General features: G+C 41.6%; 1 protein-coding gene across 3 annotated transcripts in view; it reads left to right on the top strand.

Annotated features, from left to right (window-relative positions):
* Positions 1-16,676, top strand: part of galnt1 (UDP-N-acetyl-alpha-D-galactosamine:polypeptide N-acetylgalactosaminyltransferase 1) — a 72,027-nt gene that overhangs the window by 29,718 nt on the left and 25,633 nt on the right. For 2 of the 3 annotated variants that reach the window (XM_054780682.1, XM_054780681.1), the window contains 3 exons: positions 4,270-4,382; positions 16,080-16,219; positions 16,291-16,459. In XM_054780682.1, coding sequence (XP_054636657.1) covers positions 16,081-16,219; positions 16,291-16,459 — 308 coding nt within the window. In that variant the 5' untranslated portion in view covers positions 4,270-4,382; position 16,080. Of the gene's footprint in view, positions 1-4,269; positions 4,383-5,061; positions 5,384-16,079; positions 16,220-16,290; positions 16,460-16,676 lie in introns of all 3 variants that reach the window. The other variant, XM_054780680.1, reaches the window with a different exon arrangement.

Genomic DNA, 16,676 nt, shown 5'->3' on the forward strand with positions numbered 1-16,676 from the left:
AACCAGGAAGTCTGTTTCAGGTCGTGGAGTAGGGCATTTCTGCTCTGGTCTTCCTGTGTATGCATTTTGCCTCGCCGAGGTGAAAATGAAACAACTTGGACTCTTTCGGGATCACGCAAGGCGCGGTTTTCCACATCCGCATGACGCCGTTTGGTTTTATGGTAATGGTGTTAATTTATTTCGAACATGCATACAGGTTACATTGGAATACTTCACTTTGCATTTTACAATTCCACATGTTCGAAAAGGAGTAGGAAGAAGGAGTTGCAAGCAATGTTTTACAGTAGAGTTAATTTATAGATCAACATATAATTTAACATCCCGTGTTGACGTAATCGCAGAATTGGCCAAAAAACCCTGAATCTACTGTTAAACGCAAAATCTCTTGAAATTAACAAATTGTGAAATGAAATGCTGTCATTTTGAGGGGAAGGAACGTTTGTGTGGGGAAGTATTTCCTCGGTGGACTGCTCAATCGTAGGGAAATCTAATCGCAAACACTAACTCGCCTCCTCCCGAATTAAACATATTGAAAAGGTAACCTGAAAACTTCCAAAGCTCCTCTCTTACGGAGCGTGAATGGAAGCCAGCAGGATTATCTTATTTTAGCAGAGCATGCTAGTGCAGCTGTGTGTGTGTAGCTCAGGCTGTATGAGTGTGTTTACATTGTGTTGTGTTTTACCGTTTGTTAATGTAAGTGAACGTTTTACAATGCCCACTAATGTCGTGCAAGTTCTAAGTGAAATAAGGAAAGGCACGTTTATTCTTGCACCCGGCTTGTCTTAACCATTAACGGACATTCTCAACACATACAACACACTTCCAGCCTTCAAAACAAGAGCGCTGTTTGCCACATCCTGTAAAAAGGCTGTCATAAAAAATATCTTACGTTAATAATGCAGTTGGAATTGCATTGGTAACTACATCTTCCTTGACCACAAGCACGGGCATTTCAGTTTGTTGAGGATTTTGGTGTGCAGAGGCTGACATCCCATTAGAAAAGTTATCCAAGCTACATCCGTTTCTGTAATTATCACAATATTTAATCCTAAAATGGATTGTCATCGCTGTGTGTATTATTGCTGTGTATAGTTTTTTTGTTGTTGTTATTCTTATTAAAATACAGCTGCTATAAACGTCTTCTACCGTTTCTCATCAGTGAGTCGCCATTTTACATGTCATCTAGGAGGAGCTCCCCGTGAGAGCGACAGGAAATTGAGCGGAAGTCACAGAAGAAGAAGAAAAGAAAGCAGGAGTGTATAGTGTCACTGTCTGTCAGACACCTAAAATAAAAGTCATGTTAACACCCATGCTGTTTTAATCCTAGTAAAAATATGCTGCACATTTTCTTACCGCTTATAGTGTCATTAGTGTCACAGGTGAGCTGGAATTTACACCAGCTGAAGGCTGCAAAATATCCATTCATTATCTATGCCGCTTATCCTCTCTAGAGTCACAAGTGTGCTGGAGCCTGTCCCAGCTGACTTTGGGTGAGAGGTGGGGTACACCCTGGACACCCTGGACTGGTTTCCAGTCAGTCGGAGGGCACATATAGACAAACAACCATTCACACTCACATTCATACCTATGGACAATTTAGAGTCACCAGTTAACCTAACATGCATGTTTTTGGAATGTGGGAGGAAGCCAGAGTACCCGGAGAAAACCCACACATGCACGGGGAGAAAATGTAAACTCCACACAGAGATGTCCAACGGAGATTCCACTCTGTGGCCAACAGGCTAACCACTAGGCCACCGTGCGGCTCGGCTGCAAAATATAAACTATGGAATTATTTTTTTGTTGTGTTTCACCCCATCACTGTATTCAGATATTACTGGTATTGTCAGTCATATATCACAAATTGTCATACTGTATATCACAAATTGTCGTATCACGAGGTACCTTGAGATTTCCAGCCCTAACACTAAGGTGTGAAAAATAGAGATACCAAGTTATTTCAGTAATCTGACAAATTTAATGCATGGAAACCTAGTGAGTGATAACATTATGCTCGCATTATAACACCATGCTAGGTTAGCCTATTGCTGGGTTTCACGTGACGTCACATCTGGTTGCCATCATCACTGGCTCAAACAGATGGGGGTCCAACAAATTTATTTGTATCCAGAAGTCCTGTAAAGTCAGTGCAAATATATGCACCAAAAGTTCAATCTGAATAAAAAGTTATCAGTTATCGGTCTTGAGAAGCAGGAAGTTATTGGTTTCTACTTGAAAAAAAAAATTGTACATCCCTTGTCTCCATACGTTTTCCTTCATGACGTCATGAAAATCCAGAGCTTCAAAAGTGACCGTTTGAGTGCCTCCTGTCAAAGATGTATCAGAGACATATGGGAGATCATAGATTTTTCTTACGTTTGATGCTCTTAAACAGGCTCTAAGGTCGTATTACTTTTATAACAACATTTCAACGTCAATTTGGCATTATACAGGACCTTTCATATCCTCATAAAAATTCACTTGCAGGCTGTCAAGCGCATTTCAAAAATCTAATTAGCTAAATACATCTTTCTAATCTTTTGGCTTTTGTACATTTTGTAAGTATTTTGACCAATCCATGCATGACAAGCTCCAAAAGTTGACTCGACTGGTCTGCATTAAGTGCCTTAATTTTCTCACGGCCCCAAAACTAGTTTTACAGGTGCAGCACTTAAGGTGGGAATACTTCAAAAGATCCAGTCTGACAGCATCTGTGTTACACTTTCAGAAAATTGTTCACCATTAGGCTCTTCTTGTAGTAAGACTGGGATAGAAACTAGGGGCAGAGCATCAGTGTTTGATAGTAAGTTGCCAACATTATGCCTTTTTGTTGTATTTTTCCATTTTTGCATTTTTTCCACAAATGGCCCCCGGCTTGGACTTTGGACACCCTTGGTTTACGTGTCTCACCTGGAAAGCGAAGTGTTACCATACAACGGAAGGGTGTCTCCACGCTCTGTCTTCTTTGCACTACTGCTAATGCTTGTCAAGGTGTTTCCACACCTCACCTGTCACGGCGGTGGTAATGCACACTACCCGGACTTGTGGAGGTGCCCTACATGTATGGATCGCCGCTCCCATGGCAAATACTTGGCCTTTCGTGACCGTTTGTATTTGATTACCAAGTAAATGCACAATGAAAGAGACACTTTTGGGGCAGCAGCTAATTGTTATTTTAATAACCATTTTAATATTTATGACATTTATTTATTTAACTTTTTTATTTGACGTTTTTCAACAACCAGCAGAACATGAATGGAGAACATTGCACAACTGTTAATTTCATGCCAAAGATGCCTTTTTTACCTGACTGATTTAGTCCGATAGCACTATAGTAGTATTAATACAAAAGTACAACATTTTGTACTATTTGACAAACCTAAAGTTAATTTGATGCCTGTTTTAGAGTAATATAAATACATGGGAAATGAATTGCTCAATCATATATTTTTTAGTTCAAAATAACATCCATCCATCCATTTTCTATACTGCTTGTAGTATACTAGTAAAGCTACTTTGACAATTACTTAACCTAATTACTTAACATCGTTTTCAAGTTTTAAAAAATCATGTTAACGGTGTGACTGCTTTTATTTTGTAGTGGCGCGCTGCCATGATCGGTTACATGTAGCGGAAACCCTGGGAATAATCGGTTTAGAATCGGTAATCGGTATTTTGACCGCCGAACGCGCCCATACGCCTCTCAGCCCTCCAGGCACGCAACCCACAAGCTCCAGTCAGGACCCCAGTCCCCAAAACCCAGCCAACAACAGCACACTCACACCTGAACGCCTCAACCCGCAACAACAACCCTGGACGCTTTACGACAAGCTATCCAGCCGCTGTATATACTGTATATGTGTGTATATGTATATATATGCGTGTGTATATGTGTATATATGTATATGTATATGTATATGTGTATATATATATATATATATATATATATATATATATATATACACACACACACACACACACACACACACACACACACACACACTATATTGATTACCAAAATAGTTGACGATTAATTGGGTAATTGATTAACCATTGACCTCCAGACACTTCCTGTCTTTCAATTTTAATGCGTACCCTGTAGAAATTTGGAGCGGAGTTACGATACATACCGCTACCTAACAGCTAGCTCCAAAACCATTCCTGGTGACTCAAATTCATCACAAATGAATAAAATGCATGGGACACACATTGAGCATGAGCATACTGCCTCTGATTCATCTGCATCTTTCTCTATCTTGTCTCATCCAGGAGCATGTTTGAGTGACAAGCAAAGGAGGACGTGGGATCTCCGACGCTCTGCCCTCTTTGCTGGTGGAGCCCCCTGTACGTCTAACCAGAGACTCCCCTTGTCACCTGGACAGGTATGAGCGTAGGGATGACTCAGTAATGTGAAATGGAACATCACGTCATGTCATTTGCACTAGTTGATCAGCCACATAAAGTTTTGTTTACTTTTCTGGTACGGGCATTAAATTTGTAACCATGTTCATATTTGTTCTTAATGGAACTCTAAGGCTACGTTCACACTGCACGGTATCATGCACGATTTTTTGTTTAATTTGATTTTTCACAAACAAATGCAACTTGTTAATGTGCACGCAAAGCGGGAGTAAAGATTGCAACAGTGTGTTCTCTAGTGATGTACGATACCATTGATTTCATTTATGATCCGATAACTATGATGTCTTGTATTCTTTATGCTATGATTTGAAATATTGTACACTACTTTTTAAAATTTACCAGACACATTAGGTGAATTTGCACATAGTATCGAATTGGTATCGCCGATACCGGCCTACATTTTTACCCAGTATGTCATTTATTGATTTATTTAATCATATAGCTGATGTATCAAAAGTATCACGATTTTGATTTCAGAATAGAATTTAGAACATGAAGGAGCTGGTGTCGAAGTATCAATATATTTCAGTATCGATCCGCACATTGCTAGCGTGCTCTCCTTAACGCGTTTGTGGCAGTTTCAAGGATTTTGTGCAACAGGAGTCAGTATTTTCTCAACCAAATGATTCCGTGTCGCAGATTAAGAAGAAAGAAGGCAAGAATTTTGACTAAGGCAGTTTGACTGCCGTGCCTTTTCCAAGGTGCGTGTGGGGGGCAGGAGTGGTGAGACATTGACGAGAGCTGCTTTGCTAACACCTTTTAAAATAATTTTCGGATGAGAAGAACTTTTGCCAGTGAATGGTTTTTTGTCTATATGTGCCCTGCGATTGGCTGGCGACCAGTCCAGCGTGTACCCCGCCTCTAGCCTGAAGTCAGCTGGGATAGGCTCCAGCAAACGCGCGACCCTAGTGAGGATAAGCAGCATAGAAGATGGATGGATGAAAGAACCTTTGCCTATATCGTGAGTACCTGTATCCAAGTTTTTCACGATAAACCACACCTTTCGATGGCTACCTACATCCTTGAGTACCTATAGAGCCGCGGTAAGCACGGCGATACACATCTTTCGATGACGTATAGGCCGTATATATGTGATCTGACCGTTCATACTGCAGTCGCATCGCAAACATAGCGGATTTATATCCACATACGAATGAGGCCAGAGTCGCATTGGAAAAAATCACACTGACATGACAAAAATCAGATACAGCTCACATTTGAGCAAAAAAATGGGAATTGACCTGCAATATGAACATAGCCTAAGACTATTAGGACAAAACATGTCGTCTCATTGGTTCCAGGTCTAGTAAGAACCAAGTGTAACAGAAAAGTACATTGGGAAACCTCACTCCCTGAAGCCTTACGAATTGCGCTGGACATTGAGTCGACAGCGTGGGCTTTTAGCTCGAGGGCTAGTGCCATTCTCCTGACCCCGGTTTGAGCCCCGGGCGTGCACGGGCCAGGTTGGGGTTAGACAGCCGGGTTAGACAAGTTAAGTACAGCAGAAGGAGCATTTTCACACTTTGGTGATCAGTATATACAGTATACTGAGTAGACTACTTAAGTGCTTAGCGGGCAGGGCAAGCTCGGCTGTGATGCCACACAGCCATTTAAATCCTGCCGGCACAGCCTGATTGCGAATGAGGAGGCGTAGGAGTAGCAGGCTGGGAACAGCTGACACCCTGACACAAACCTGCTGCTTCCAACATCGCACTCGCATAGTGTTATCACTTGATACGAACGTGTATTCATAAGAGTGTGTGTTTACACAAATTAGCACATTATTGTGTCATTTGTTATAATGATGGATTTTTTTCTCTCTTCTAATAATGACTTGCAGTGTTGGAGGAGCAATTACAGTACAGTGGAGCTTTGGATTGTGACATTTGTTGTTCTGTGTGTGTGTTCTGGTGCAACCTTGTGACAGTAATATGTATTGATTTTGGCTGAGAAGGTTTGACTGATTGGAGTGTTTAATTCCACTTTGTGCCTGTGCCAGGCTTTAAATTGGTAATCAATTTTAGCTGGTACTTTTTCGCTTGTGGGCACTTTCCTGCTTTGTTTTTTTCTTGTCTCCACTATTCTCCCTCTCTCTTTCTCACTACCTGGTGGATGTAAATTTGAATAATAATTACTCTTTTTAGCTCTTGCCCTCTATCATGGTTTTAGTACTGTGGGTTTATAAACTATATAGGCATAAATAGTGTGGTTTTGTGCCCCCGCAATCTCATTTGTGCCGCCAAGTGCCAATAAAAGTGACTAAGCTGTTTATGAACACAGTATTCCTTATGCCACTCTGATGTAAAGTATTTCATAATAATGTACTGACTCACACTTAAAACCGTCTCCTTACATATTATGGGAACAGAGTAACATTTTCCATTTCTGGTTTTGTGTTGTATCATCAATTGTGTACCCTAATCCCGAATCCCTAATCCTAAACCCCTTAATTAAGGTTCCTTTGAAGAACTGCTCAGGTGAGAGTCCTGAGCTGTTATTTATGGTATACGCTGCAGAAGGCAGTAATGTAAAGCTCGGTTGGAGCCAGTCGGTGGGTGAAGAAGGCTTATAGAGGAAGTTTGTTTATTCAGGAAGTGTTTGCAACATTTACATATGGACTGTATATTGTTCCCTATATAAAAAAATAAATGCTCAACTCATTTGGAACGCTGTAGTAGTCTGTGGCGTATGGTGTGAGAGGCTCTCTTGATCCTTTGATCGGCTCCACAAAACTCAGCCTCTAGCCAGGTGAAAGCAGTGATCAAACTATTCAACAGGTTTCCTGTTCAACACAGTAGAACAATGACCTTTAGGAAATGTTGGCGGTCTTTACATATGGATTGTATATTCTTCCCTCGCTAAAGGACATTACAGGGAATAGACAGGCCTACCTCACTAGTTGACTTCACTTCTAACATAATACAGTGGGCGGTGCCTTTGATGATGGTGTTCTGTGTAGTGACCAAGCCTGCCACTTGCTGTATTAGGCTAATTGTGATTGGTGCTAGCATGCTAATAGTTAGTGTGTTAGTATTGCTAGCATGCTAACAGTTAGCATGTTAGCATTTTACCTATTTTCATAGATGTGAACTGACAGATACTTGTCCTGCCAGGTGCAAGCATGCTAACAGTTAGCATGTTAACCTTTCAAGATAGTGTTCTGTGTAGTGATCCTGTGTAGCTAATTGTGTTAGGTGCTAAAAAGCATCGAAAAAAAAGTTTGTGTGTTATTTTTACCTATTTTCATATTATAAACTTACATGTACACTTGGCGCTGTCCTGCCAAATGCATGCATGCTAACAGTTAGAATGCTAGCTACAGCATTTCAGTCCAGCGTCAGCTCATCAAGGTTTGGGCGCAGCATTCGGCAATGAGTGCAGCACTGCATTTCAGCATCAACTTCGCCAACATTCACACGCAATTTCTCCCAAAATTGCACATTTGTAGTTTATAATAATTATAACAATAAATCATTTTAATTATTTGCAAATAATATACAAGATGAGATTGGACGTTTTTGTCTAATTGAGATCTACAAAGTCTTTCATAACAACACACCACAATTTTTTGTTATCAGACAGAAATGTAAATCTATCTAATGTTTGTACATTTAATGCAGGAATGGCCATTTGACAAAATGCCCTACATCGGTTATAGAGGAAAATTAATTATCGATAAATCAATTCATTATTTTTTTTTGCATGGAAAAATATTCCCTTGGTTATTCTGAACTCCAGTTTTCAATGCCATTGTTGTATAGCTCAAGTCAAAATCTTCATACAAGAACAGCGATGTTATACAAAGGCGCATATCTCTCTCTTGGTTGCTCTCTCCTGGTTCTTGGTTTCCTTCCTCGGTGGGGGTGCAGTGTGTTGTGCTGTCAAAGTCAGAACCTGGATATGTAGTGACCCCAACCTCTTTGCCCTGACCGTCTTCATTGCCAAGCTACTGTACTTCACACAGCGGCGATGGAGACGAGGCTCAAGGCCACTTTGTTCTGTTTCACTTCCCTAGTATTAGCCTGCACGGCCTTCTGCTCCAGTAGAGGCTTTACGACAGTTCAATCAGGACTCGCATCAGTGTTGTCTTGGAAACTGTCGAGCTTATGGAGCCCACATGACCCGGGGACAGCTTGTTGCCCTGGCTTGTTCCGTACAGCAAATGGCAAACATGTCAGGAGTGTATAACAACAGCATGCATCTCATCCTCTATTCAATGCCACTCATGCATACGAATGGTATCTTTCTCATTTTTCATTTTCATTTACTTGTATGAATATTGCATCTTCTGAAAGACAGCTTCCTCCCTCGCAGTCGAATAATTGTGTAGCGCTCTGTATCCTCTGATTGTGCAACATCTGAGGGAGGGTTAAGCCTGTTGAGTAGAGTAGAGGAGGGGATTGAAAGAGACAGAGAAGGTTGCAATGGGGGAAATTGTGTACTCGTAGGGGAGTAACGATGGCAACCTCTCTCTTGGAATGATTGAGGTGGCTGAGGGGAGAGAAAAATAAAGAGATATGGAGATGGGGGCGTGATGGCGATGATATAACAAGGAAGCTTGTCTGTTTAAAAGAGACTTCAAAAGGGACAAGGGCCCTGTGATTCCCCGGAATCGCAGACAGCCAATGAATATGGAATCTACTGTTAAATACAGACTCTTGCGGAAATTGACATAATGCGAATGAAATGCTGTCATCTTTTGTCTGGGGAAGTATTCCCCCGGCAGACTGCTCACTTGTGGCGGAATCTCATCACAAACACTAGCATGCTGCTAGTGCAGCTGTGTGTGTGTGCTGTATGAGTGTGTTTACACCGTGTTGCGTTTTACTGCTTGTTAATGTAACAGAGCATTTTAGAATGCCTGTGTAAAAGTCAAGTGAAGTGAAAGTAGGCATCGTAAAATGCTCAGTGAAAAAGTGGAGAAGCCAACATTGGCTGCGTGCCTGGTCCAATCTGCTCAAACGACGCAACCATCATCAAGGATAAAAATACCTCAGAGTTAAATTTTTTGGCAGTACAATGCTAGAGCTATCCATGGAAAAACTTCAGTGATTTTGGTTATCATCGAGAAAACCATGGAAGTTGGTAGATATCAGCTCTTAAATTCAACTCTTAGCTATATTTGTTATCATCATTATATTTGTCCAAACAAATGTACCTTTAGTTGTACCAGGAATTAATGAAATGATTATATGAAAGGATAACGCTAAGGGCAATGATAAAGACAATAGAGGATGCTGCGCAAGAGCACATACTAAGCCGAAAGTGCATGCAATATAGCAGGCCCACCGAGCGTCTTAATCCGGCCCATTGGGCATTTCCAAATTATTATTTTTTTAAACCTTTAACATTGAAACTGTACCTGGCAACATGATTTGCAGTGCTATTGTGGCATGCTTGAGCTGCCAAAATAGTCTGAAGCAATCTTTAGCTTGTACGAAAAAGTAGTGGTTGACGGATTATCAGCCAGGCCCATATTTGAAATTTTGACGTATATCGGTATCGGCCTTTATTTGAATCCGACGGGCCGATATCAAGAAATCAATTTAAAACTGGGTTATTTCCGCTCAGATGCAGCCGTGCCTCTCTCTCGCTCTCTGCTGCCAGCTGCAACTTCTGCTTCTAGGATTGCTGCAACCATGGCCATCTGATTAGCCACAGCACGCATTGGAGGCAGAGCCAATGTGAAGCGGACGCTGTCCACACACACACACACACACACACACACACACACACACACACACACACACACACACATGGTTGAGAGGGAAGTTTTCTCGTGTGGAGAACATCCTGGGAGCAAACACACGTGTCAAGGTAAACGCAGTAAACTCTCTTGAAATTGTAATAAACATCCGAGTGCTCTACATCTCACAACTACTACTAATGTTACAGTGACCAGTAGAATAACGTAAGAGCGGAGTAAACATTAGCGGCAGCTCTGCTAGCTCGTAGTACCTCCCGACATGTCTGTGAATTACTTGAAAGAAGGCTGTTGGCAATATCAATGTGGAAACAGTCCGTGATTGTAGAAGCCTGCGTGTGTGATTGTGAGAGAGAGAGAGAGTAAGAAATTCAATTCGGTCTTGTTTTGTTGCAGGGATGTATGCTAAGATGAAGGCTGACAAAATTTAGGGAGCTATTAAACTGCAAAAACGGCCATACTTGAAAGAAGCCCAAATTATTTTAAAATGAGACAACTTTTCTTATTTCAAGCAAAAATTCTGCTAATGGGGTTAGCAAAAGTTGCTTGGCTAGAATTCTTATAACGAGAATATTTTTCTTGTGACTTTTAAGAATATAATGAGTCTGAAAATAAGCAAGTTGTTTTTAGTCACTTTATTTAAGTAAAATGTTCTTATTAGAAGGTAAGAAGTAAGCCAAATGCTCGTATAAGATTATGAAATTGACATAAAATTTTTTTTTTATGAGGCTAGATTTAAGCAAAAATGTTTTTTTTTATATATTCTAGATGTAGGAGTATTATGCAATTTTCTTACAATTTCTGGAGTCTGCAATTAACCTATCATGCATATGGAAGGAAGCCAGTACACGGGTAAGCATGTGCACATTTGGATCTTAATGAGGTTTTAAGCGGAGCTACAATATGCGAAAGCAATAAGGGGGGGTGAGACAAAAACATTTGGAACTTGTAATTTAAACAAAAAAAATGAAATAGGTTATTTATCACCTGATCAAAAGTTTAAGACCACAGGCTATAAAAGCCAAAATCTGCTCAAAATGTTCATTTTCTGTCAGGCATTCACACTGTCATGCCGTCCTGATGGCTAAAGCTAAGAAGCTTTCTCATTTTGAACGTGGTCGGATTGTGGAGCTGCGTAAGCAAGGCCTCTCGCAGCGTGCCATTGCTGCTAAGGTTGGGTGCAGTAAATCACTCATTCTACATTTTATGAAAGATCCTGAGCATTATGGAACAAAAAAGTCAAGTGGTAGACCCAAAAAAATCACACCTGCGATGAGCCGGAGGATCCGATTGGCTGTCCATCAAGACACAGGGCAGTCTTCCACCCACATTAAGGCCATTACTGTTGCCGACTGCAGCGCAATAACCATCAGACGGCATCTGCGGGAAAAGGTTTAAAAAAACAAATTCAAAGACCTCTTCTCTTTCAATGCCACAAAATTGCCCATTTAGACTTTGCTGGGGAGCATCAAACATGGGACGCCTGATGAGGAAAAAAATGTAACCTTGACGGTCCAGATGGTTTCCAACGTTACTGGCATGACAAGGAGATCCCACCTGAGATGTTTTCTATCCGGCACAGTGGAGGGGGGTCCATCAAGGTCTGGGGTGCTTTTTCATTCAGTGGAACACTGGAGCTTCAGGTGGTGCAGGGTCATCAAATGGCGGTTGCTTACGTGCAGATGTTGCAGCGGGCATCCCTCATGACTAAGGGCCCTCGTCTGTGTGGTAACAGCTGGTTGTTCAACAGGACAACGCTGCAGTTCACAATGCTCGCTTGACCAAGGACAAGAATAACATCACTCTTTTGGACCATCTTCTTTTTTGGCACGGCTTCCGGAGTGGGAAAATCTGAAAATGCCAGCTTGTAGTTGTCGTGTATACAGGCAATACGAAAACGAGGACGTTACCGACCCAGTGCCGCCTCGTCGACGTCACATGACCAGAAGGGAGCTTTGACGATAGCCCAACATAATATCTGAATATTTCGAAGGACATTGCTCACCTCAGTTGACATTATCCTGATATTTAGTTGCCGTGTACTCCATAATGACTCGCAGAAGTAATTCCACTTCTCGAAAGACGCATCCGTTCTTTCTTCTTCTATGGTTTGTAGTATCAGGTGGTTCCGTCTGCGTGCCTGTTTGCAGCGCCACACGTATGTAGGTGTGCCTTGTGTAGTACATCGTTTTCACTCACTGATGCGTTCCCGTCTTGATGCTACTATACTAATCCAGCATGCATGGACGCAACTTTTTTCCAACCTGCCAAAAAAAAAAAATCCCAAGAACGTTTCTGTGTGGACAGGGCCTAAAATGGCTATATTCAACCTTCAAAAACTTTTTGCCGTCTCAATCACTTTCGATGTCTTAAAAACATTTGTTTTAGCATAGTAGTTTGTACGTTGAGTCAGAAAAGACTATTTGTATCTCCTTATCTTGTACCACCGAATATAGTCTATAGTCCACTGCAATCCATTTCTGTAGTGTGTTATTTTGCCACGTGTGCTTACTTATCTTGGCTCTGGAACCCCTCTTCTGGTGACACCGTGTGCTAGAACGGTTGACGCTAACATTAGCACTATGCTTGCTGCAACATGTTTTATATTAAGGTGATAGCGTAGGCTTGAAGTGCTTCGGTGTTGTGGCAGAATTTGCACACAACCATGTTCTTCACCGCACTTCCACTGAACTGTGGCCTTAGTCTAACTGGTGCACTGACATCACTCAATGCATCTTTGCATCAAAATGAGCATGTCAAAGTTGTGTCCCAATATTATTTTAAAGCAGCAGTATGTTGTCATGTGACTTAAAGCTAAATCAGTGGGATGGTACGCTAGCTCTGTCTGGACTATAACATTGGTGGACAAGCCTGGCCACCCCTCATGTTGTTTAGTGCTCTCTTTGGGGGAGTTGTTGCTTTTTAAATTTGTAAACAAACATGATTAGCCAATTTGTATTTAACTTGGGATCTTCATACTGTTTAATATTTATAACTGTAAATAAATCCCAATAATTTTTCACTACAGTTTTGAATAGCACAAATCATTCTGTTGATACACACACACACACACACACACACACACACACACACACACACACACACGCTGTGTCTATCTTGTGAATCTGCCAATAATGTGCGTCAGAGGTGTGTTGTTTATTGCAGAATAAATAGATTCTTGCCATTTTGGATCATGTGTCACGACATGATGGCCAGTTCACTGTAACTACGCCTTTGTTGGTGTTTTTACTGATTATTTGTATGTAATTCTGAATCAGGACAGCCAACATATGGTACACTTTGTTTTAACCTTGTAGAACTGCTGCATAGACAAGACCGTGCCGCGAGAACAAACACATCTTCCCTCTATCATTCTGCTTTGCATGGCACTTTGTGGCACTGCAATCCTATCAGGTGGAATTTAGAAACGCTGCGGTGCACTTCTGCATCCGTCCACAGCTAAACTAAGCGAGGCCGAAGCCAAGTTAGCAATGCATAAACACCTTTTTGTCTCCCAGCGACATGAGGGAGAAATCGCCGTGGCCAAATTAATTTTATTCCTTCTGCTTGTGCTGCTGTAACCTGAGGGATGACTGAAGCATCGAGTCAGTCAAAGTGGAGGAGATGGTGCTGCAGGAGAGGCGGAAAGGAGAGCAGAGGAATTTTAATGTGGCTCTGTCTGTCTGTCTGTCGCTGCCTGCCAAAGAAAAGCAATTACTGTCACAGCTTCTCTCTCACCGCCGTGAGAGAGAGAGAGAGTGAGTGTGTGTGTGTGTTCACGATGTCGCTTTAGTGTGCAGGGATTTGCCGTGTTGCATGTACGAATGGCAAATTGGCTTATACACTGCAGGTTATTTAGGAGCTCTGATGGAGATCTCTTTCTCCCCCCTCCATGTATCTAAAGCACTGCTTTGTTGCTGTAAAACATTCATTCCATTACACAAGTGGCTCTGAGTGCGGAACGCTGCATGCACAAGGCTCAGTTAGCATTTGAGTTTTAAACATCTTTAAATTGGTTTAGAAAATAGGTCAAATGTAGCGTTATCTTAAATGAAACCTGTAGCGACTCTGTCACAGGCTGTATTCATAACTGGTCCTCCTAAGCTTCTGTATAATTTGTTAAATATAAATTTTAAAAAAGTCATTTGAAGCTGCATGTCAATGCATTGATTAAATGAATGTGAATTTATTCTAAACTGATGTGCAGTAGCTCGCTTAGCTTTAAACATACGGCAGCTGTGGGCCACAACACAGACAACTTCAGTTGTTTGGTTGGGATTTGATGTGCAAACTGCCCTGGAGATTGTTTATCTTTATGTGCGTTACACAAATGTTGGATTCTTGACACAAATGTTATGGTTTTGTTGATCAGCTCTGATATTAACTGTAATTGCATCCTGTAAAATGATTTGCAGCTGAAAACATTATTGCTGTGCTGTTTGCAAGATACACACACAATTTCTGCTACACATATTGTATTGCCAAAGTACAGGAACTTTGGGAATCCAATAAGAATTGTTACTTTTGATAATAAGAGGTGTCGGCTCAGTGCAACATTTGCAACACAATTATACCATGCAAAGGAGGGTGCACAATCAACATGATTCATGTTCACTGTGTACTTCAATGTGTAGAAATAGCAGAGTACCTCATCTTTGCTGCGCTATGTCGTATTTCCTCAAAGAAGTCAGAATCAGGGAAATCAAACAATAAATGACGTCTGTCCCATGCCAGTGTAAGCTAGGGTTTCAGGATGCTAGCTGATGTGGAAGTTGGGTGTAAATAAACGACAGGAGCTACAGCTACGGCTAGGCAAGTTTATTATTGGCACAGTCCATCTTTGTTAGCAACAGTCATGGGGCCTACTCAACTCACACGACACATTTCCGGCCTTCAAATTAAGAGTGCTTTGGGCTATATTGAGTTTAGTTATGTTAACAAAATAAGAGTGTCATAAAAATAGCTTACACCATTGAGGCAGCAAACAAAGTATACTACTTTTCAAAAGTAAACATCTTTTGTGAAAATGTACTCCTGTAAAAAGAAACCATATTCTAGTTGAATGGTTTGATAATTACAGTACATACTATTTGGAAAATAGCCCTGCAAGGAATTCATAGTAACGTTGATAAAAAGTTTATATCATTAAACAATTCAACATTTCATCCAAAAAGACCTCTCATTTAAACTGTGCAAACTTTTGTGACCCTGCCTCTAAAAAGCATCGGAATCGAGACTTGTTTGGAACCGGAATCGAAACAAGGAATTGGAAATGGAACCGAAATCGTTCAAATTCAAACGATGCCCAACCCTAGGGTGATGATACATTTTTCTCACTTGTGGTGCTCATAAAAACTTAACTTTGTTAGTGTAATTCTGTGATTTTATTATGCAGCATATCTACAATATGTTGCCCGCTTACCCCCTCAGGTACTCATGCATACCATGCCCAAGTCCACCTCTTTTAACTGCTGTGGTGTATCGTGCTGGAGTACGGCAGGGAGCGCTTACACTCATCGAACAGTCAGCACTTTAGGGACCAAGTGTGCTTGAGCTCAGTACTGATTGCCTGGTGCGAGCGCACTGTCGGTCACATGCTTCCTGGCAGAAACATAGCCATTGTTTCCAGCGGTAAGAAATTGTTATAGCTACAGCTCGATAGGCAGAAACAAAGTTCTATTGATTTTACAAAGTAACAGCAATGCAATAATCCTCAAATTCCAAATGTGACTATAACCAACCAGCAGATAAGAGGGCGACTCAGACAGACAGAAGGACAGACGGAGGTGCTTAGAAGATGAACTGCAGGAGGGCTTGGCAGTTGAGGGGGAATGAGGAGAAAATGCACGCACAATGGAGAGGAAATGGGATGAGGGACCGCTTCATCAGGCTTGCCCACTCCCCTTGTCGTAAAGTGAGCTTGAACTAATCTTTGTTTATGTCTCTATCTCAGGATGCGGAGGTTCGCCTACTGCAAGGTGGTTCTGGCCACCTCTTTGGTGTGGGTGATGCTGGACATGTTCATCCTGCTCTACTTCAGCGAGTGCAACAAGTGCGATGACAAGAAGGAGAGAGGACTGCCTGGTAGAGATGGTGAGTATTTATTTTTATGGATGCATGAGCATGGAGACGGCTCAACATTTGTTTGTGTCTCTATACCGCAGACTCCCTGGCGAGGCCGCGGGACGGGCCCGGGGAAGGGGGTAAGCCTGTGGTGATCCCAAAGGAGAACCAGGAGAAGATGAAGGAGATGTTTAAGATCAACCAGTTCAACCTCATGGCCTCTGAGATGATTGCGCTCAATCGGTCATTACCCGATGTCCGGCTAGAAGGGTGAGTATCCGGAATCAACCAGCCTCTCATGTTCCATTATTCATCTTGGGTTCCCCTTTGAATAACTGTCCATTGTTGGGATAGGCCACCTGTTACTGTGTTGGAGTCGAAATACAACACATACTGACAGATGTCTGATGTACTGAAATAAGCTATCCAAACTACTGTAGGATTCAGTGCAATCAAAGTTATTAAAGATACTTTATTTATTAGACTA

This window comes from Dunckerocampus dactyliophorus, chromosome 7 (assembly GCF_027744805.1).
Source record: "Dunckerocampus dactyliophorus isolate RoL2022-P2 chromosome 7, RoL_Ddac_1.1, whole genome shotgun sequence".
NCBI lineage: Eukaryota > Metazoa > Chordata > Actinopteri > Syngnathiformes > Syngnathidae > Dunckerocampus > Dunckerocampus dactyliophorus.